At 46.5% G+C, this 23,589-nt stretch overlaps 1 protein-coding gene across 4 annotated transcripts in view; it reads right to left on the reverse strand.

Annotated features, from left to right (window-relative positions):
- The window catches only part of rhea (Talin_middle and talin-RS domain-containing protein rhea), a 391,086-nt gene that overhangs the window by 166,066 nt on the left and 201,431 nt on the right, over nucleotides 1-23,589 (reverse strand). For all 4 annotated transcript variants that reach the window (XM_050177552.2, XM_050177553.2, XM_055070111.2 and 1 more), the window contains exons 27-30: nucleotides 23,362-23,496; nucleotides 15,854-15,988; nucleotides 8,601-8,684; nucleotides 1,791-2,123 (exon numbers count right to left, since the gene is read on the reverse strand). In XM_050177552.2, coding sequence (XP_050033509.1) covers nucleotides 1,791-2,123; nucleotides 8,601-8,684; nucleotides 15,854-15,988; nucleotides 23,362-23,496 — 687 coding nt within the window. The remainder of the gene's footprint in view (nucleotides 1-1,790; nucleotides 2,124-8,600; nucleotides 8,685-15,853; nucleotides 15,989-23,361; nucleotides 23,497-23,589) is intronic.

Consider the following 23,589-nt stretch of genomic DNA (forward strand, 5'->3'; position numbering starts at 1 on the left):
TAGCAGTTTCTACCAGTACATGCAGCTACAAACTTGGTAGACATTCGCAGGAGCTGTCACGGCTGATCGCCCGCAAGCTCACACGTGCTGCCATCTGTTTAGCCTCTGTTTAATTGTCTACGAAAACAAAAACATCAAAGTAAGCGTCCCACGATGCTAGGCCTAACAGAGCTGCCTTTTTAGTAGCCGGCAACCGGTAGCCAGTTTGGCAGTTAACGAAACGCTTCACAGTGGCTGTACATAACTTGGAAAGCGAAGGAACCATCTCGAAAACAAAAATGAGGGCACGAATGGCACGTGCAACATTCGAATTGCAACGACTTGGACCACAGCCACCATGTTTCCAACATCGCCAACATAAATCGAACAAGGCAATTTTGGTCGCCTTTCTATGTTAGTTCTGTGAAGTTGGTGGTGTTGCTGCGGAGAATTCCGAAAGCAGGTCTGAAAAATTAGTCAGAACCTTCCTCTATATCGCTGTTGTCTTTTTCTGTGTTACTTTGTCTGCTTCATGCGAAGACCGCAGGTCCTTGAATGTCAACCTTTAAACATTCATAGATTAAAAGAGATGCAAATATCCTAGTCATATGCTTCGATTCTCAGATATGTACGGCTGCTTGGCCTGCACATGTTTTGTACATGTGCAGCCTTCAAAAAATGTTGTTTTGGTTATACTGTAGTAATAGTGCTGCACAGCTATTACTGTGCAGCACTATTACTACTATTATTATTATTACTATTATTATTATTATTACTATTATTACTACTATTACTATTATTACTATGCTGTGCAGATATTACTGTAGTAATATCTGCACACCATAAGTCGTGCAGATATTCACGACTTCTGTTATGAGCAGTCTATGCTAACTGAATCTAACAGTCTCGCACATAAGGGTGGGTGGGGGAGGTGACTTTGAGGCTAAGGGTTCAGTGAAAAAACCTCACCTTATATTCGAACAAACACCATATTTTAGCAAATCATTAAGGGCACTCTGGTACTTGCCAGTATCTTTTTTAAGTCATGTTGGCTCTTTCTAAGGCTCAGGGCGATTATTCATTGATTTAACACAAAAGAATGACAAATCGCAAATGTCATGATAGTACTGAGATACTCTTTTATCCCCTTCCGTGCCATGCTATTACTCCGAATCCTGGTTGAAAATGCCCAAATTATTTTCAAACAGCCCAGGTGTCAACGTATTTTACTTCCTCCACTAGAATAAATTTGCTCCTTCTCACGATGTTGCACAGATTGTGTGCTGCCATCTACCAAAAAAAGCTATAATGCACCGACACGAAACCACCACATCTGTGGCATGGCTAAAAAATTAAAAGCATCATCAACAAGCCGAGCTCATCTTTGGCTGTTTTTTACCAGAAACACATGGACAACCCGGCTTGTCCACGGCACAGAAGGGGTTAATGTTTAATGCAAAAGGATAGAAAGTTGGGCGAGTTGGTATGGTAACATGATCTTGGGTTGCAGCGCGAAGGGACACGGACACAGACTAGAAGCAGACAGGACGAGTGCTCGTCCTGTCTGCTTCTAGTCTGTGTCCGTGTCCCTTTGCGCTGCAACCCAAGATCATGTTAATGTTGAAGTATTCCGAGGGGACCTGCTCATTAAATTCCAGCTGGCAAACACCCCCGAATTGATTGGTGTCACACACACGTTACCTCATGTGCAACTTAAACAAATGGCATAACCAGGTTTGGACTACGAAGTTCCGACTAAGTGCACACCAGGCCACGTGAGTGCCACTACTCATAAAAGGCAGACTTCAGACCTGTGAGCTCTCGGTGATGGTGCGAATGACGTCGTCCACATCCTTCTGGCCCGGCAGGCAGTTGATGCACGCATTGAGGGCTGCCGAGACCGACTTGGCCACGTGCGCCAGCCGCTGCTGCTTGTCCGGCTCGTCGGGCCGCAGCACGGCCTGGCGGGCCTCCTCGAGCAGCTGGCACGACCGGTCCAGCACCTGGCGAGCAGGCTCCACGAGGCGCGTTGCCTGGGCCCCGCCCTCTCCGCTGGTGGCCACCACACCGCGCACCGATTCCACCAGCTGCTGGAGCGCACTGGCCGTGTCCCGGGCAGCCGTACCCGTGTAGCTCTCGTTGCCCTAGAAATAGGGGTCCCCACCAGACTCTCGGTGATACAAGGGACCACCTCATCAAAGAGGCGAACACCACAGCCGGGTACTGTGTCGGCCTCAATCCACTTGGTTTTAGCACTGACAACAGAGCTGTGCAGAGAGGCCGTTGGCATTTGTCCCGCTCAAATAGAATAGCCATGGTTGTTAGTATTTTTGCATTCAAATAAAACACAAGTTCCTGCCACGACATTTGCAACGAAGCAATGTCAAACAAAGATTGTGGTGCTGGTGTGTGACAAAAATAACCACTGCCTCTAGTGAGTGGAATGAATAACAGAGGCCACTGAACCCAACTATGCAAACCACTATTTCTTCGTGAGTAATTTGCCTTCAATGAGTCTGTAGTCACTGCATGGTCACCATGGTAGGATAGCCAAAGAATAATGTACTGCATTTTCTTGCGTATATGGCCACACATATCTTAAATTGAAATAGCACCTCAAATTTTTGGGTGCAGTTTCTACAAGTATAAAAAGTGAATGCATATCTGCTTTGAAAAACAGATGTGCTTGATACCATATGCAGCTTTATTTATTTATTTATTTATTTATTTATTTATTTATTTATTTACATACCTACTTCGCCCATTGGGCATTACAGTAGGGAGTACAGATAAGCAATGCATAATACAAGATTGCACACTCTTAAAAAGGTTAAACATTTCAGACCATGGGTACAATACTAATCATACATGTGCTACATTCTGAGGGAGCGCATGAGACAGCACAAAGAACAAGTTTCGCCCAGATAACAAGATACACTCATTAACACAGCACGCTGGCTAACATTGCAAAACATAAACATCGAAGAAAGTTTTAAATGGCGAGTGCATTTTTATCTACAAACATATGCTTGGAGAGCAGTGGGAAATGCGGCATCAGAAGCAACTTCAATTAGTTCAGGAGGCAGCAGGTTCCATTCATGTATTGTACGGGAGAAAAAGGAGTTTTAGTATGTTGTTGTGCGCGCGCATATTTCTTTTACCTTAAGTAAGTGGTCGCGGCGCCCGGATATGTATGTTGGTGGTTCTAGATAAGCCTCTTTGTTTAGTGGTGTGCGATTGAAGACGGTATCTCGAAGGAAAGAGAGGCGGGAAACAACACGGCGTAGTGAAAGATCTTCCAAGCATATGTGCCGTTTTATTTCTGTGATGCTGCTTGAAGATGAGTAAATGCCGGTTATGAAACGGGCCGCACGTTTCTGTATCGCTTCTAAACTATTGACAAGAATTTGTGTATGCGGGTCCCACACAACAGACGCGTATTCGAGAATCGGGCGAACGTTGCTTAGGTAAAGTGTTCTCTTAACATCTAGTGGCGTGTGCCTAAAGTTCCGTTTAATAAAATTAAGTACTCGCCCTGCTTTTAAAGTGATGCTTTGAATTTGACGATTCCATGTCAGATCGGCGGAAAATGTGACACCTAAGTATTTAGCTTCACTTGTTTCTGATAAAGGGGAGCCATTCAAGTAATACTGTGTACGGATTAGTTGCCGCTTGCGGGTGGAACAAATATGCTTACATATTGAGATGTTGAGGGACATAAGCCACCTGTCACACCATGAAGAAATTTTATTTAGGTCTGTCTGTAATACTACTCGGTCGGAATCATTATTAATTTTTCTGTAAAGGACGCAATCGTCTGCGTACAGCCGGATTTTCGAGGTGATTCCTGTGCCAATGTCATTTATATACATATAGGAATTAAAGAGGACCTAAGATGGAACCCTGCGGAACGCCAAAAGATACGCATGCATATTCTGATTCTGTGCCATTAATTACCACTCTTTGTAAACGACCTGTCAAGTAGTTTTTGAGCCAATAAAGGATTTCTTCTGGTAAACAAAGAAGTGGAAGCTTATGAAGTAAGAGAACATCGGACACTTTGTCAAACGCTTTCTGGAAATCTAATAGTATGCAGTCTGTTTGTAAACCTTTGTCAAATGATGTGAATATGTCATGGGTAAATTCCACTAACTGAGTTACACATGAGTGAGCAGCTCTAAACCCATGTTGGTAAGGAAAAAAGAAACTTGTTTTGAAGGTGGGTAAAGATGTTAGTGTAAATTATGTGCTCCAGGGTTTTGCAACGCACAGATGTTAAAGATATAGGTCTATAATTCATGATACTGTCACGGGGCCCGCTTTTATGAAGCGGAACAATGTCGCCCATCTTCCAGTCTTCAGGTAATTCTGAGGTTTTAAGAGATTTGTGATACAGTTTTTCCAGACACCTTGATATGTGATATGTGCGCAGGATTTCAAAACAAAATTGGGTATCCTATCTGGACCTGGTGCCGAGTGTGGTTTTAATTTTTGGAGAAGGCTGACTATTCCGAAGTAGTGAATAGCAATATCCGGCATATCATCAAGCGCGTTGCCCAAGAAGACTGGAAGATGTTGAGGTACTAGCGTGGAATACACAGAAACAAAGTAATCCTTAAAACAGCTTGATTTATCTCTATCATTAGTAACAGCTGCACTATTGTGGATTAACGGAGGGATACCAACATCGTCTTTACTGTTTGATTTCACTAGTTTCCAAAGTTCCTTTGGATTTTCTTTAATTCTAGAATCAAGAAAGTCAAAATACCGCTTTTTTCCTTCTGTGATTTTCATCTGGATTTCAGAACCAAGTTGTCGAAGCTTAGAAAATTGCAGTGGATCGGGCTTTTCTCTATACCGTTTGAACATACGATTCCTCTTAAGTAGTACCTTTATGGGTTTATCAAACCAAGGTTCATTTTTTCGGTGTTTCACAGAGAGAAGCTTAGATGGAATGTGCAAGTCAATGAGCTGTAAAAGTTGTTCCTTGAACAGCAGCCATAACTCAGAGACGGATACAGTGCTGCTTTGTTCTGAGAAAGTATCGAAGTTTGACTCAAGCGTTTCAGAAATACGAGAGTAATTTCCGCTATCAAAGAAATAAACTTTTCTGGGTTTCGGTGGCGGTATGTACGGCTTGGGAGCAACGTGACGGGCAACCACTGCATCATGGTCGCTTATTCCGGGAACTATGGAGACAGATTGCAGCAACGAAGGAGAGTTTGAAATCAGAAGATCTAAGGTGGAAGTGGCATTGCCATGGTGCCGTGTTGGTCTCTCCACGAATTGATAAAGACCATGCGTTGCGAAAAGATCGTAAAAAGCCGACGACAGGGATGAGCACGAAGGAAGTACTGGCAGCTTATTAATCCACAGCGCATCTGGCATATTAAAGTCACCACCGACAAGAAAGTAATCAGTTGAGACCGTAAGTAATAAATGAGAAAGGGTATTAAAGGTAAGACTGCTGTCGTCATTAGGTGGACGATAAAATGCTCCAACTGTAAGCTCTTTGCTATGTTCTAGAACAACTTCGCACCAAACAGATTCACAGCTGTTATGCCCCAAGTCAACTACGAAACTTGGCAAGTTGTGCTTGACCAGAACAAAAACGTCCCCACCGTGCGTATTGCGGTCTTTGCGATAGGCCATGTATTCTGCAAGAAATATTTCAGAGCTGGAAATCGATTCATCCAACCAAGATTCAGACCCGATAACAATGTCAGGGCCAGAAGATGATACGAACCCTGTTAACTCGTCGGTTTTGTTCTTGACGCTTCAGCAATTGATAAGCATAACATTTACCAATGAAGGACGGCATGGCACATGCTCAACAGGGCGGCATCAGGGAACGCTGATGGAACCGTTAACTTCAGTAACAGGGATTGCTCGATGCCGTTTCAAGTTCACTTTTTTTGCAGCACGATATTATCACTATCAGCGTCGTAAATGAAGTTTCGTCCATCCATACGAAGCTTATCGTGCCTTAGTTTGTGCGCGGAGGACCGAGCCTTTACAGCGGGCTAAGTGTACTGAACGAGAGAAGTCTTCCCTGATGGAAATGTCACTTGTCTTCAACTTCGGACCCGCCCCCAATACCGCATCTTTATCTTTGAATCTAACAAAGCGAACAATTATGGGGCGGTTTTTATCTTCACTGTAAGTGCCCAGTCTATGCGCTCAATCAATATTTCGTGGGTCAAGCGATACACCTAGCTTAGTAGAGCAGAACGCAACAACAGTTTCTTTGGCTTGCTTCCAGGTTTCCAACGGGTTATCCTTAAAACCAAAAAAGAGAAGGTTGTTCCTTCATAGCCTATTTTTGGAATCATCCGTGGAAGCTTTCAAAGCAGCTATTTCTGCAGACGGGGCTTTTGAAGCGGCCGAAGAGTTACTGGACTGTGAGCGACCTTGCTCTAGAAGGTCGACACGTTCAGTAAAGTTCTTGGGAAGTTCTTGGCTACCTTGGGATGTCCTCACTTTAGCTTCAACTGCTATCTCAGACAATGTTACAGGCATGTAACCCAAATACTAGGTAGTTAAAATCAAAAGCGTGGAAAAAATAAGCATGGACAAAACGCTGCAGACATTATAAAAGAAGTATTTTTCTGAAATACTCAAATATAGGTGTTAAGCCCTTACAAAAGGTAACCTTGTCCCTTTGGATTTGTCATGTTCACATCTACTCCTTAGCCTTAACTTGAATTCCTTATAAGCCCAGTTATTAGGTATGATGTCATGACAACTAGACCTATTCATTGCTCCCTTTTGGGACACCAACTGCTAATATCTTTCACAATGCTCGTGACATTAGAAACCACCAGCTGTACCTCTATCAGCTAAGTATACGATTCAAACCCAAAATTGAAGAAAATTTACAGTATCTCTCAGTTTTTTGTTAGGAAAATAAAAGCAGGGTTTCGAGAATCACCAAGGTACTGAATGGCAGCTTTCATCTACTAACCCTGCCTTTGTTTGTTGAAATAGATCGAGATAAATTTATTTATACTGTGTTGTTATGCATGAGATAAACATTTTTGTCAGTGCTTCCTTTCCTAGTATATTTTCTGTACGTTGTACAGTCAAACTCGGCTATATCGAACTCACAAAAAACGCCTATCAGTTCAATATAGAGCATAATTCGATATAAGCCTGCTAAACAATTGGATGTCATAAAAGCACATACCATTTATAAAATCACTTTATTGAAGAAACTAGCTTAGTTTCGCATAAATTAGTCCAGCATTTTCTTCAGCTTGGGCAATTTCGTTGCCTGCGACGCACGCACTTCCCCACGTTGTCTAAGGAGTCGGAGCAGCTGAGGCCGCAACCTTCCGCATTCGCGCAAAAGCACCGGACTAATGCGAGTGCACCAATCACTTCGGAGGATGTGGGCAAAGGACTGTAGTTGCTTTTCTCAATGTGCCTACTTTCATTTGTGCTCGGTACGATGTCGGCGATGTAGTCTTCGTTTCCGGGCTCTCCCGCGGTCACGACACCATCATCTGCACTCACAAACTCGTCCACCGTTGATTCGAATGTCCCGGAAATTTTGACAGCTCGCTCCAAACTTCGGCAACACCGGCAACGGCTTCGTCGCATTCATCAGAATTCGCAGTCATCACCGAGCATGCGGAAACCGGCACGTATGAAGAACCTCTCGTACACGGCCTTGCGTACGCGTCGGGCGCCATGGGCACCGGGTTGCGAGTCTGGCCACTTTAGCCCTAATCGTGCCGAGAGTGCTCCTCGGAATCTTGCACGCTGCGGGGACATCCAACTTCTCATCGCGTTCTACGCGATTTATGATTTCGAGCTTTACGACGAAAGGCGAATTCTGCCGATTCATCACGGCAACACTGCGGGAGAAGGCCCACAAGGCGCAAACACGATAAACCAGAAAAGCAGCTAGACAACTCGCACTTTCGCCATCTTGCTCGAAGAGCGCACAAGAGCCTCTGATTGGCTGTCTGAGCAAGCGCTGTAGGCGGGCCAGGATCATTTTTTGCTGGGGAGTGTCGATAGATAGTGATCTAAAGAAAGGAAGGACGCTTGATTCTGCAACCCGTGAGGGAGCACGGCGAAGCGTCGTCAGGGGAGAGGGAGTGAGAAGTGAAAGATGATAGAGAAAGAGGGAGGACATAGCCTAATAGACTCCCCTATGCGCGACAGAGGGAGTGTCGACGGCTCGCCCGAACAGCCCGAGGCAGCGCGGTCACGGTAGGGAGAGTTAAGGGAGAGCGGTTGGATGGAGCCGCGCCGCCAGGTTTCCCCGCTACCGCGAGGGAAAGCCAACTTTTGGGGGCACTTTTCCGCCGCTTGACGTTCGATATATCGGAAGTCACTGCAATATTTGTTCGATGTAAGCGTAATTTTTGCTATATATACTCATCGTAACTATACCGTGACCAGAAATTGTTCGATATATAGAATAATTCGATGTAAACGGGTTTGATATAGTCGGGTTCGACTGTACTATGTCAGCAGTGCAGTTTTCAATTGTGCCAAATTAGCAATTGATTAGTGTGCTCTCCCATCAGGTACAGCTTAGAATGCCTGCTGACATATCTACGGGAACACTTGCTTGCCTGTAAATGTGTGCACAAGCAAAAAATGCTCACCTGGGATGCAGCGGTGAGAAGCTGGGCCATGGAGGATCCAACCACCTTGGATGTAGCACCCAGCTTGAGGGCACACAGGTCACTCTGCACCCGCAAAAACAGCGAGGAGGCTGCTCAACTGTTGCCCTAGGACCAAACAGCTGAGCTAGTGCTAGCACATAAAAGCAATATGACGAAGATGGTGACCTCTATTACTAGTTTAAATCAGGCCAGTAACCTTGCCTATGTGTATGACATTTTCTTGACAATTTTTCTTCTACTAGTCAAGAATTCGATGAAACCTCATCTGGTCAGGTAGCACAACAAATAAAAAAGTATGGTCACTGACAAACTCAGAATAGATGGCTGCAGTGCCATCATTCGAGATATGCGGTTATTTCGCTGTCTTCCCCATCTGCAGCTATCCCCATTCCTGCAATGCAATCGTCTTTAGCCGATAGGCAAGATGATCAGGTACGCGATCAAATTCCGACTGACGTGCCCAGGCAAATTGCTCCGCTAGCAGCATTGACTGATGAGCACTTAATAGGATCTCAGGATTCTATTCAGGCACTAGTTTCTCATCCGACTGTGGTGCCCAGCCAACATGCTCTTTCGCCTGATAGGCGTGTAATTGAACCTAGTGGTTCTATGCAGGCACTTTCTCAATGAATGACTGATGTGCCCAATCCCCGTGCTTTCTCAGAAACACCTAATGCTCATGTCTTTGTGCCTTCGTGCTCACATACAGTCCTTCCTAAGTCTTCGCTCCCAGCTGTGTCTCAGAAGCGCGTCAGTGACTCTTCAGATTCTTTTGATACTTGTTCTTCGCCTTCAGAGTCGTCTGACGGGTGCTTCAGAGAGCTAAAGAGCTCAGATGTCGAGTGTTCATCTCTGCCCCCAGTTTCGTCTGGTGGGTGCTTAGCTGAGCAGCACAGCTCAATACCAACTTCAGAGCCATTACTAGCCCCTATGGATAATACGCAGCTTCTTGTACTGCAATCGCCGTGGCGGTCAAAAAGGCGGCGCTACAAACCGCGCCACCTAACTTATTTTGTTCCATGATCTTTATTTCCATGATTTCCTTACATTCTTAATGTTCGTATTTCATGTCACTACTTGTATTTTTATGTACCAAACCTGGACAGGTGTCCAGATATTTGGCTGCTGTGCAGTTCATTGAGTTACATGTCCATATTTTGTCATGTGTTTAAATGTTGTTGCAATTTATATTTTCACTGAAAAAAAAAAGATGAGTGCTTTATCTACCTGCTTTTTGTTCGTCAAGCAAGAGAGAGTCAAGAGCCAGAGTAATGTATGGCATTCACAAATGTATAATGATGCTTCCTTGCCTTTGTGCAATGCTGAACATCAACATCATTTCGGCATTGTGCCAGAGAGCGTCGTGGCGTCGTGCAAACTCGCGTCACGCCGAAGTTCGGATAAAAAGGCGCCGGGTGCTCAGCATAGAAGAAAAATTAGACATCATTCGTGCTGTCAAATGTGACATGAAGAAATCGGCGCTGCCATGCGACAGGGATCTAATGTTGACTACAATGTGCGGCATTTGGAATACAAAGAAGCTGCTCGGCAGTGCTGCTGCGACTGCATAGAGATGTCGGCTACGAGGTTAAACTTTTCGTCATCGTTGCCTCTGTTGTTGCCGAAGTGTCGACTAGCGACAGTGATGAGGACAACACAGAAAGCGACAGCATGGGCGATTCAGGCCCGACAGTGGCAGAAGCTGTGCGTTACGTCAGCTTCATGAATGCAATCGTCGCGACAAGAACAGCACCCTGCAATGAAAAAGCCGCCCCGCGACTTCTGTAGCGCTGCCGCCTGCGTGCACGGAGAAGATGCAACGCCAACGAGGAATCTGCCATGTGAATGTTTGTCGAGAAGAGGGGGCAGGCTGAAAAGCTGGCTCGCAGCTTCAGTAAGTTTGAGGACGCTGTCGTCGCTGCTAGGCCACCGCAGCGTCAAACGAAAATAACACTTTTGTCGCGTGAAGTGAATAAATACTGCATGTTTTCTTTCCCTTTCATCGCACTCTCTCCGAATTCCATTTTTGACAGAAAAGAGGGCGATCTCAAGCTATTTCCGTTAAGCAGCACTACCATTAAGTACATACTTTTTCCAAGCTCTGGGTAACTACAGTTTAACGAGGTTTAACTGTATACATGTAAGTCTTCAATAAATATACGTATCTAAGAAAAAGTCACTGTATATAATGCATCAAACAAGGCAAATAAACATGTTGCACAACCACAGATTGACAGATCACAGCCCCCCCCTCCCTCCACTCCCCCTGATGTATCGCACGCGACGGAAGATGACCAGCTTGCTCTCCGCTTTTCTCCTTTGCGCACACAAGACTGAGCAACCATCGTCGGCTCACCCATGCCTACCCCCCATGCTTTCACTCGCACATGCAGCATGCGATGCATGGTCACGATGTTATGGCCCTGGGACTTTATACAGAACATGAGGGCAATGGCAACGGCAGGAATGCGCCTGGAGTGCCCATATAATTGCTATCACAATAATATAATAAGGGTATCCGGCAACTGAAGCATCCCGTGGCCCATTACTTCCCGCAAAGTAGGAAAGTAGGAAGTAACAAAATCGAACTTTCACCATGCGACAATTTGCTGCGCCACAACGTTTTTTTTTTTTTTTCTTTTTGTGGGGTGGGGGCACGGAAATGAAAAAAAGCAAAGGAAAGCATGTTGGCCAAAACGGAACGCCTAGTTTGGGCACTTAATGTGGCTACCGAAGGAATAGCGATGAGAACGTGAGCGCTTGGTCCACAGAGAACCATACGCATATTGCTCGGTATCCTACACCGGCGACACAAAATTTTCCGGAGATGTTGCGCTCAAGCGAATGTGTTGCAATCCATCGAGTCCCCGCAGTCATGGTGGCAAGCGACCATGTATTGTTTCTTTTTCTTGTCTACTAGCCAGAAAGTGTCCAAAGCTCTGCCAGGCGAAAATCCACTCGGCCAGAGAAAAACGAACATGCATCGAAGTGTGCCACGTGGTGGTCGGGGCAACACAAGAAAAACGCATGTGCTCTGGCTGGCTCCAACAGACCCCAGGTAGCAAGAAAAAAAAGAAGGAAAAATTGAAGAACCTCAATGTCAAAGCAGAAAAATAAACAAGAACATAGTTACCTTTGCTGGCTTTAGTGTCTTGACCGGAAAGGGAGTTGGAACGTGGTGGCTCACGCCCTGTTGCACGCCCCCATTTTGGCGTTAGACCCTTTGGTCCGTCCTTCCCATGAGCATTCAGACCAAGTAGAGACCGGAGCTTGTGTCTCCAATGACTCGAACGGCGCGACCTCCGATGGTGAAGCGATCCCTAGGCTGCCAGCCTCGGGAGAAGACGTTTGCCTGGTGGAACCCATTACTTCCTCCGGTATCACCTTCAGCAGGCAAGAACTACTAAAGGCACAGCAGAGCGATCCATTTTGTTGACGAATCATTGATGGGCTCACAGAGCCGAGCTCCCAGGAGGAGCGGGGCGGCAAAGCCACCGGGCGCACACGGACAGCTGGTGTTGCTGTTGGCGCCGAGTGCAACGCAGCTGTACTGTTGCGGGCACGCTGGATATGTATCTGTTTGACGCCCTTGGACTTCTCCTGCGCTATATCCCATCTGAGGAGGCTCCCTAGGAGTCTTTTAAGGTGGTGATACCTCGTAGTCTAAAGAAAGCAACCCTGAGCTATTTCCACGACTCGCGGTTGGCTGGACATGTGAGTGGCTTTAGTACTTTCCAAACGTTGTGCCGCTCTGCTACCTTGCCAGGCATGAAGCGTGACGCTCTTCACTATGCCCGCTTGTGCCGCGTGTGCCAATGCGTAAAGCCTCGCGTGGGCAAACCCCCCGGGCCCAAGCAGCCAATCGACAGCCAACTACCCTGGCAAACCACAGCCTGTGACATTATGGGACTTTTTCCCAGAAGCCGGCGAGGCTTCGTTTTTCCCCTGGCTGCCACAGATCGCTTCACGAAATGGATTGAACTTTTTCCCCTTGGGAAGTTAACGGCACACGCAATCTGGGACAAGTTGACTGAGGTCTTTAACCGCTTCGGCTTTCCGGCCCAGCTGCCATCGGACAACACGTCCAACTTCATGGCCAAGGTGTTTGTGGATGCATGTGCTGCTTTTGGCATTAAGCACCGCAAGACAACCACGTATCACCCACAGGCCAGTCCAACAGTGTGGATTAACCAGAACCTCAAGCCCTTGCTCATGGCTTTTCCCCAGCAACACAAGGATAGGGATGTGTGACTTAATGAGATAGGCTTCGCCTTCCGGTCCACGATGAACCGTTCCACTGGGTACATGCTCGCCCTCCTCAACTTCGGGAGAGAGCTGCCAAACCCCATGGACCGCATTCTGCAGACCGGCGGCAGGGCATGCGCCATGGAAGCCAATCTTCCCGGCTATGTAACGGAACTACGCTCACGGATGGATGCGGCCCTTGACCTGGCCCTTCCAACCTGGCAAAAGCACAAGCTGGACAGAAGGCGCAATACGACCGGTCACATAAGGACGTGCACTACGGTGCTGGCGATCTCGTCCTCAGACGCAACCATGTCTTGAGTGACTCTGGCAAAGGCATCTCTGCCTCCCTGTCGGCCAAATGGTTGGGCGCGTACCGAGTGGAGACCAAAATATCCCCTCTGGTATACAAGCTGGCCGACTCCCATGGGAGACCAGTTGGTGGTCCAGTTCACGTCTTGGACCTCAAACCTTTCGTTGTCGGAAGCAGGGACTGGGTAGAGGGGGAGGCAGTCAACGAATTGCAGGCAAGCCATGACACACCTGGCCCCAAGCCATGCCACCGGTACAACCTGCGGAAACGCACCTAGAAAGCTTTTCTTCCACCAGCTCGTAGCCGGAATTCATTCCCTACCGGGCAGGTGAACGGAGAAATGCAGCTACAGTGTGAGGGCCCAAATCGACGCGGTGACAGACCCTTATGGCCTAGTATACCCTATTATGTGTTGCCCAAGCCTCACCCTGGCGAACGCCCCTTCTTGGGCAATAAGCCAGGCGGGCATGTTTTTGGCAAGTCGGCTATGCCGAGGGCCTTTCCTGTCCTTTCCCCAGCGTTGTCGAGTCTTCTTCCTCCACCTGGTCCCACTGTTCCACCAGTCTTGCTGACCATGATGCCAGCTGTCCCTGGTCCTGCCGCCATGACTGACTCCTACAGTGGGGGGCCACGAACTTGTGCCAGCCTTGCCTCCTGCTGCCTAGTCCACCGCTCACTGCGGCTGGTGCGCCCACTCAAGCGCTAGCCCCTGGCCGAGGGTGGTTACTCCGGCTGCCGCTGCTAGCCTGGCTGCCAGTCATCCTGGTCTGCCGTTCTTGTCAGCATGCAATCCAGGGAGCCCAGTGACTTTCGTTGTGGCCGCTGTGCCAAAATGGAAGCCACGCCTTGCGCGTCCCTGGCAGCTCTTGTCCGGCGGACCTTAAACATTGCTGGCTGACCCACAGTGCTGCCCCACCCCATCCTTCCTGGGCTGCCAATCTTTCCTCCTGGCAGTGGGCCCTTCCTGGTGTGTGGAACTTTTGGGACCAAAGCTGGCCCCACTGGCTTCGCATCAAGAGAAGTGACACCTTCGCCTCTTCAAACAGCTGTGGCACCTTCTCCCTTTGGACTTTGCCCTGTTGGCTTAGCCCACTTTGGCTGAGTCAACCTTACCACTTGGCCTCGGTCAGCTTTTTTTGAAGGCTGGCCTCAGGCTTTAGGAGCAGGGAATATGGGGGATTGAGTTGCCTTCCCGGGCCTCGTGCCCCAGCTAGCACGTTGTGCATAGCTTGATCTGTGGGAACCACCGTCGCAACAGCAACATGGCGGACACGGCTAGCGCACCGGAGCTAATTTCCCGTGCAAACTATGCTTCTCCCTCCCAGGGGTCGAATTATCACATGAGTAAGTGTCACTGGGATGCGTCCTGATTGGCGAGCACCCTCTAGCACCCACAAGCATCCTCTAGCAGCCGACAATCGCTGTTTATAAGCACTCCGTTTGACTTCATCGTTCGACGTCACGGTAGACCAGCCGCCTCTCCGCGGGACGGTTTACACACACACACACGCACACACAAGTTTCAGTGCCCCCTCCGAAGGCAGATGACCTTTGCAGCGCGGCCGTCGTGTTATCCATTGTCCAGCGTCCCCGTAGTCAGGTGGTCACGTCCGAACCCATCCGGCGCCTCTACATTCCAGAGCTGCCTTTCTCCTTGGTCGCCTCGTGTGTCGGCAGAATGTGACGAATCCTGGGGCCCCCGTACCGCAAAGCACCCTTTTGCCAAGGCGGCTCCCCGTGCCGCAGAGAGACCATGACGACCTGGCAAATTAACCAACAATGCACAGGGCGACAAACCTGGCCAGCCCTGCTGTCGTCACCGATCCTCCAAATGCGGCGCATGGTCGGTTAGCGTCGTCGTCCTCGCTCGTTCTCCGAAGGGCGCCGCCACCCCAGATTGATTGACGCACCTGCAGCGGGCTGAAATAGCTGCAGGCCGATCCTAACACCCGTAAGCACGCTGTGACTGTCGCACTGTGGTGTATCCTGGGTGAATAAACCCATGTTTGTTGGGGATCTGACTCTGCAACCTTCTCTGCGCTGTGTCAGAGTCGACGAACCCTGTCATAGCGGCTTTGTGCACTGCGGAATGGAGGAGCGTCGTGCTGTTTTTTGACTGTCGCTCATAGGGTGAGCCTTGTGCCAACCTATCTCCACACAACCCAGTGAGCAACAAACGAGCAAGATCTAGCGGTGACCCTTTGAGAGATTAGAAACCAGATAGACATTAGTTCTTGCAAGCGTGAAAAATGAAACAGCCTGTGAGACAAAACCAGAACTAACCGCCGCACTAGCGTAAGCAAGCCATGGAATTAATAGCAAGAGACTATGGAGAGAAAAAGAAAATGTCTTGTATCTATTTGGGCTGGCAGCACTTGCTGGGCAACAAGGAGTTGAAAAATTCGCACATTATTCAAACACACAGAGGGCATTGTAAGTATAAGGCATCGACCATTTGGAACTTTGTTCACAGTGCCGTGCCTTTGATGCACAAACATTTTAGAGCCCGTACGGTTCTTTGGTCACACTCAAGAAACCGGTACAAACGAGCCCTTACGGGCTTCGAAGTGTCTCTATATTTTTCACCTTCACTCGGGCAGTGCCCACAACGTCTTCCTGCTACCTGACCAGACAAACTTTCAGCGAGCCTTTGACTAGACTCAAGGATGCTCACGTTCTCGCCAGGCAGGGGCTTCAGCTGGTTGGCCAGTGCTGCCCTGCGGATGTCCACCAGCTCCTGGTCCAGCTCCCGGATGCGGTCCATAGCGCTGTCAATTTCCTGCTGCTGACGTCCGCAGGTCTCCTGGGCCTGAGGGTGAGGGGGGGGGGGATTGGTTCAAAGGGTGGCACACTGCTGGGTGTAGATTCATGCATAAAACCACCACTCATGCTGTAATAAACATGTCAAATGCACATGGACTTGATTCCTTGCCATTCGGCCACATCTTGCTCCATGAAATGAAACATGATTTGGTGCGTCATGTGAATCCACACTTAAGTACGAAGAGCAGCAGGCAAGTGCCATTTATGGGCAAATAGAAAGCGACAGCAATGAATAACCCAGTCATTTCATCACTATGGGCTGCATTAAGATTGTACAATGATTTTCATTTTTATTAAAACTTGAAAAAAAAGAATGCCTACTGCTTCTTTGCTTTCACTTTGAATTTGCTACAAGATTGCATGTTCAGATTGTTTAAAAAAGCACTTGGCAACACTGTTCTTTAGGTTAATCCAGACATTCTTGTCAATTGGTAGTGAAAACATCATGTGCATTTTTGGCAGCTCGCATCTCTGACGGCAAGAATACACGATGATGATTTTTCGTCGTCTCCGATGCGGACTAAAACATGTAATCTCATTGCAAATTTTTAACGAAAACAAAGCAGAGGTAAGCACAAAATTCTTTTTAGTAGTTGTTAAAATAAAAGGTACAAAAAGGCAGGAGGTCATCATATAAAAAAGAAAAAGGAACAAATTCAGGTCCCTTTCATTCCCCGAAGCATCTTTGACAGTGTTATTCACCTTTCAGAAATGATGCAACTAGCAACATTACATTCGCCAGCTCAAAGAGGAACAAGGAAAATTTTCTATTTTTTTTCACCTGCTTCACTCTGGAAAACTTGGGATATCACTGCAGGGACATTTTTTTTTAAACAGCTGACCAGGGCTGCTTGCCGCTGATTTTGCACCTGTTTGAACAGTCAATAGTTGTAAAGCACTGGCAGATAATTTATCAGCTACTTGAGCTTCTTGCTTCCTTGCAGTGTGCAGACAGTTATGGAGTGTTCATCTGCTCCTGATAATCTCACACACCTTCACATTGTGCATTGTGGATGCTGCCTCTCCAGCCTTGACTGTGTGTAGGCCAAGGCTGGAGAGGCAGCAAGTACATTAACCCCTGGCACATTAGTCCCATGGGCAAGTCTTACTTGGTTACAATTATATTTTTCTGTCATTTTTCTTTGTTGTTTTTCTTTGTGGTCTATTTCGTCTGCGTGTTTGGCCACTCTTTCCAAGTGCCAGCTACAAGCCAGGCTGGCCCAATTCATTTTGTCATTTTAGCGAGCTCCCTCTTTGGCCCGCTAGGGGGCTCACACACTCCATTCCACCTAGGTTCGTCCAGTGGAGGTTGTAAAAATGGTGGCCGACAGTCGCGTGTTGCCACACCCGTCATGAAAGCAGGGCTTTCATTTGATTGAGTCGCCAAGCTACAAAGATGATTTGCTCCTGCATGAAAGCATTGACAGTGATGGTAATGTTTTCAAGGCTATAGACGCATCCAGTGACTGACATCGCCGACTTTGATATCACTGACTCTGACAATAGTTTTGATATGGAGTGGCAGTGAACCAACTTAGATGGATGGAACCTTCTGCAAGCACCGCCTTGTTGTACAATTGTGTATTTTCAGACACAAATTGTGGATTATGTATTTTGAGCCTGCAATAAGTTTGCTATCCAGATGTGCAATAAAGAAAATGTCATTTTCTAAATGCATCTTTTAAAGCGTCAACAACTTCTGGTCACGCTTTATCCGCCAGCAGCCATAAGGTGCTGACAAAGTGAAGTTCTTTTCGGGAGTTGTCTGTAGCCAAGTGTATTCACAATCATTTCTTGTGCACTGGGTCAAGCAGGTGTTGTTTCCAGCCAAGTTAGGGTGCCTCAACGTCCTCCTCGCTCGAGGCTCTGTGCAGGGTGGCGACAACTGCGTCGTCTGCTACAGCACACGCCATGTTATTTCTCACTCCACAGTACTGTGCACCGAGCATGGTGACGTGAGATAGTTTTTCTGTATATACAGTAGAACCTCATTCATAAGTTTTTGAAAAAATCGCAAAGAAACACACTAACCGAGAAAATGTATGATCAGAATTCACTAAAAAATTGACCGACTCAACTAGTTGACACCTACGTAATGTGAAGCATTGTGTGAATCGCTGTAGCATGAGACACGAGCCAAGCTGGTGGGGCTTGTGCGGCACACATGGGTACTTTTTACAGCTCCGGCCATCTTACATTTGCACTTCTTGAATTCGACATGGATCAGCAGCTTCTCTGAGCGGGGGCTTTTGGTGGGAAGTTTTGATGTGCCCACTCAGCGCAATTCGTTGTGGCACGAGATGTGGACGCGTGTCGAGCTGGTAGGGCCCAAGAAACCCATGATGCAATTTGTCGTTTTTCAGTTGAGTAGTATTGTAAGAGTGCAATGGGAAATATAAACGAAATCAACCTGGTCGGAAAGACCAGAATTCAATACCTACGATGCTGTTTGCAGCAGGGAATGGTGGCATGCTTGGGTTATTGCCTACTAAAAGCGCGCAGTACGCTTCCAACGACACTACGGTCTATGTGCTATGAAACAGATAAGTGAAAATGCTCATCACAATAGGGTTGGCGGCAATAGCTGTGAATGCGGTGCGCAACGACCCGGGATGAGATTTTCTGGTACCACCATAAGAAACTTGGTGCGCACCAGCGCTCTCACACGAGTATTGCGGGGAAGCTGCTGCAGCGGGCAGCTACTGTTTTCCATCACGCCTTTTCTTATTCAAGTGGGATCTAGCAACTGAAAAACATATCATAGGATTGCAGTTTGGCAATATACTTAATGTTAGTGCCGAAAGATAATCTTTTTCGAGAACGTATGAATCAGTAAAAAGTAAGCATTACTGTATTGGGTCATTTTTTTTTTTTTGTTGGAAAACGTTGGTGCCGGGAAATTGTATGTAACAGGATTGTATGAATGAGGTTCTACTGTAGAGACGTTTGAGCAAGGAATAACTGTGCTAAAGCAATCCTAGAAGGTATATTGCATGATGTATTGCAAGTCAGGATACTTGCTTATCAACCTTCTTTTTTCTTTCTTTTTTTTTTCATCTCGATTGAACAGAGCTTCAACGCAACATCTCTGGAGCCCTTGTTCGCTTGGTTTATTGAAAATTGCTGGGCCTCAAAAATCTTTCTCTATTTCTTTAAGATTCTGCACCAAATCTACAGATTCTATCTGCCTATTTTCTTTAAGGTAAATAACCACAGGCCAAAAGTGAGTACAGGGTACCTTGTAAAACATTCGACAATTGGAAACTTCAAGGTGATAAGCCTGGCTGGGGCAACCACTGCCATTGCTCTCGCTTGATTTCGTAAATGATGCATGCAAACAAAAAGCTAAGCAAAATATCTGCAGTCCATTCGAAACACTGTTGGGCGGTCTCGGATTGTGAACGTGTGCTCGTCGTGCTTTATTTGTAATGATAAGCAATTGTGCATGGACAAATCCCCGATACCTGACAAAAGTCCCAGTCTGGAGCTCTACAGAATAATATTTGCCGTGACCCCGGTGCAATTCACCAGTGAATACCTATACATTTCATATTCATATTTTGCACTGAACATGTTATTGTGACTAGAAGTGACCGAAGAAAGTAAACTCAGACATGCAAGAGTAAACAAAGGAGGCATAAAAACAAACGCACATGCAGAGGTGCATTAGCGCAAACTGGAAACTAATTTGCAGAACGAAATGTCACAGTGAGCTGGGTATTGTAGGCAATCTCAGGGTGATAAAGGCAATGCTGAGACAGAGTCATGAGCATGCGGATGAATTAGCTGCGTTGCGCGAAATTATGCCAGTTTCAGCAATGGCAAGCTTGCCTGGACCCACTTTGGGGCTCTATACAGGGGGTCCCAGCTAAATTTAGCCAGAGTTTAAAAATATGTGAATGCCACATAGCTGGACAGAACCAAGGTAATGTTGTTTTGCATTGCTTGTAGATACACAATTTCTTTTTTACATTATAATTACATAATTAGTCCTGATTAATTATTCACCTCATCAAATATTATAATTAGATGAAAACTGCCAATGAGAAGATTGTAGAGCAACATGAAAAACTCCTATACAGTTTTGTTTTTCTGAGCGTGAAGAAAGCCCGCAAATGCACACAACATTACGACCCGACTGGCTGCTCAAGGCACTTTGCGTGTATTTGCGGGCATCTTGAACGTTCGGAAAAACACTTCTATGTAGTATCTGAGAAGTTGATTAATTAATTAGAACTAATTATTTAATTAGGCAGAATTTTAAAAATAATTTGAGTATCTCTAAGCGACAGCAAACCGCATTACCTTGGTTCTGTCTAGCTATGTGGCATTTGCACTTTTATAAACTTAGGCTAAAGTTAGCTGGGACACCCTGTATATACCGAGTGTTTTATTGTAATGTTAACAGAATTTTTCAAAAGCCACCTGTGGCATTTAGCACAAATCTACTTATTGAGCTGGAATATTAGAAGAGGTATACATTACTTACACTAGAAATCGATACGCATAATTGACTAACTAACAAAACTTTACTAATTATGTTTTCAACAAATTAATTTAGCGCACATATTGCAATGCACGAATTGAAGTCAGTGATTTTGCAAGGCACATACACTTGGAACGAATTTTGTAACTAGCCCCAGTTCTGAGATAAGCACAGCCAAACTTGCTATAAAAATGCACTGTTGTTCCTCGTACTTTTTAAGCAAAATGCTTTTATGCACCGAAGCTCAAAAGTTACTGGAACACCAACTCATTTCGTTGCAAACTTTGCGAACGCACATCTCGAAACTGGTGTCATCCTCACAATTGGTTCGAAGTAAAAATTACTTTAAAGGCCACCGGCCACAATTCCTAAATTGCAACATGTAGCATTAAGTAATTAGTTTAATGGTTATTTAGCAAAATTTTGTTAATTAGCCAAGTATTCACTTCTACTTTTTGTGCAAATAATGTCTGCCTTCGAGAGTAATCTAGCTCAAGAAGTAGAATTTTGCGACATACCATGAGTGATTTTTAAAAAATTCTATTAACGATAAAATAAAAAAAACCTTATATGGGGTGTTTTACAGGAGGCACAGCGGCGGGTCGCCTTTTTAATACCGAGCGCAACTGCGACTTCTTCTTCACTGCGCCTTGACAAAAACCCTCATGCCTACTCGCGTTGTCCTCTTCTTCATCGGAGTACTGGCACGGCAATATAGAAGGGTTACGAAATACTACTAGCTCATGTTTGCAATGCATAATAGCTACAACAAATAAAGCAATTACATTTGAGAATGTGCCGGCGAAATAAGAATTTTGGAGGGCGAGACAGGTAGCGACAAAATAATTTTTACTGTACAAAAACTGCTTTCCTTAACTTTATTTCGTTGTTAAAAATCAGTTCAATGAAACCAGAACGTGCAACACTCACGGGGCACATGCACGAAGTGTTTGTGGCAGTCTATAGTGGTCTGTTTATTATTCACCATCCATAGAAACCCTTATCTTATCTCTGAGAAATCGATACATTCACCAGCTTTGACAAATGACTGGAGTACTTTTATAACAGTCACTGCAGGGCCACAAGGATCGCAATGGCTGTTGGCCACACACACGTGCGTCTGAGGTGAAGTCGTGGAGCCTGCCAAGAAAACAGGTTTCGGGGGGAATGGTCAGCATCGACCCCTTCGAAGAACGTCGCCCCCCTGCACGGGGAGGAGGTGCGCATTGAGGCCCCCCCGAGCACAGCAGGAGGCCTTACTGTGCACTGAAGGTGCTCCTGGAAACAGGCCAGCCCTCTTCCACGGATGCACAGCCTCCACTCGCATAACAGAGTGGCCAAGCAGAACTGCTGCTCTTGCTAGCATTACCAAGGAAGCGGGCCGGTTGGTGCGACTGCTTTGGCTCATACATTCTAACACACGTACAAAAAGAAAAGAAATGAATAGGAAAAAATATTGAGCAGAGTAACTAGTTGGGCTTGTTGGTTGAACATAGTGGAAGGCTACAGGGTGGGAACCGATAGAGACAAAGGAGGCACGCAAAGTTCAGCGCTTTGTCTGTGTACGTTGTGTGCCTCCTTCGTCTCGGTCGGTTCCCGTGCTGTAGCCTTCCACTATGAACAGAAAAAAGGGCGACATAGTCAGTGCAAGCGGTTGTGATTCTTGTCAACACACCATGATATTCGCCCAGTAGCTAGCTGGCTGGCCGTGCCCAAGCTAGCTTATTCGTGAGCCATGTGTGCATTGATATAAGGTGCGTGATCTCCGTTTATAAATGTCTATCTTTGACAGCGCCCAGTTTCTGGCGAACATATTGCTACAGAACAGTATTTGCAATGACGAATAGGTGAGCAATGTGAAGACGATGACGACGATTGGAGGCTAGCGCGGGCTGTTGCCTCTTGGCGAAGTGCGCCATGCTTCCTTGTAAATATACTTGTATATAGCTTTTCGTCTGTGTCTTCCTACGTAACAATATGATGTATTTATGTGTGATTAGATGATGAAGTGTACAATACAAAATCAAAACTGAAACTGACGATTACTGAAACAAGAATGCAAATTACCATTTGCAAAACAAAACTAGAGGTACACGACACAATGCTAACGTCTTGCATGCATAAACCTTTCCAGAAGGATTGGTCAGCCTGGGTACAGATGCCGTAAAGTGGGAACGCACATTGGTGTGGATCCCAACAAATCACAGCCTAGAAAAGAGCTTATGCCTCCACCTCTCCTAGACAAACTAAAACTGGGACAACAGCAGCAAGAGCAGCCAGTCTCCATTTCAGGACCAATAAGCAGAGCATTATGGATGCTGCTGAAAACCCACCTTGGCCTGTTTTCTCAGAGAGAGAGAGGGTGTATACATTGCTAACTGCAGACACTGGCAGTCTGTTTCCTTTTTTTCCCAAGGGCAACGAATGCCTTTAAACTACCTGCTGGAAGCAGTCTTCACAAAGTAGGGCATGCAACTGCTGGTTTTTGACGAATGGGCTTGGCCCACTCAGTCCTCCCCCCATGTGCCAAGCAACTTAACCACCCTCACTTAATAAACATGATGCCAGTTGTCTTCGCTTTTTTGTGCTGTGTAATGGTGGAATAGCAGCACAGCAGTCCAAACAATGTTGTACTAACTAGCCCCCGTAGAAGCCTCGTTATAATGCTTCCAAGCCAATACAGAAACCTTGTGGCCAGACCAAAGCAGGCCCTGCAGCCACGTATCAATGCAGCTGCGCAAGGGGCATAGCTTTCAGATTTCAGATCACTGCGAGTCGTCGCTCCTCCTGGGTCACCAGTCACAATCGATTTCGGGACCTTCGTCAGTCACTACTGTGAGTGAGCCCTAGCAGCTACATTTCCTGCCACTCACCTTGTCAAGGGCAATGCGCAGGTCAGATAGTGCAGACGACGTCTGCTTGGTGGCGTTGTTCAGCTGCATGGCACAGGCTGGCTCCACAATGGTAGGCACACAGCCTTTGGATGACGACACCATCTGGCTGGCCGGCTGTCGCAAGACAGACATGGCGCTTTAACATTTCGCACAGTTTCACGGGCCTAACAAGTATTACATGCTCGCAGGGCATAGGAGCATAAGGAA

The sequence above is a fragment of the Dermacentor andersoni genome, chromosome 5 (genome assembly GCF_023375885.2).
Source record: "Dermacentor andersoni chromosome 5, qqDerAnde1_hic_scaffold, whole genome shotgun sequence".
NCBI lineage: Eukaryota > Metazoa > Arthropoda > Arachnida > Ixodida > Ixodidae > Dermacentor > Dermacentor andersoni.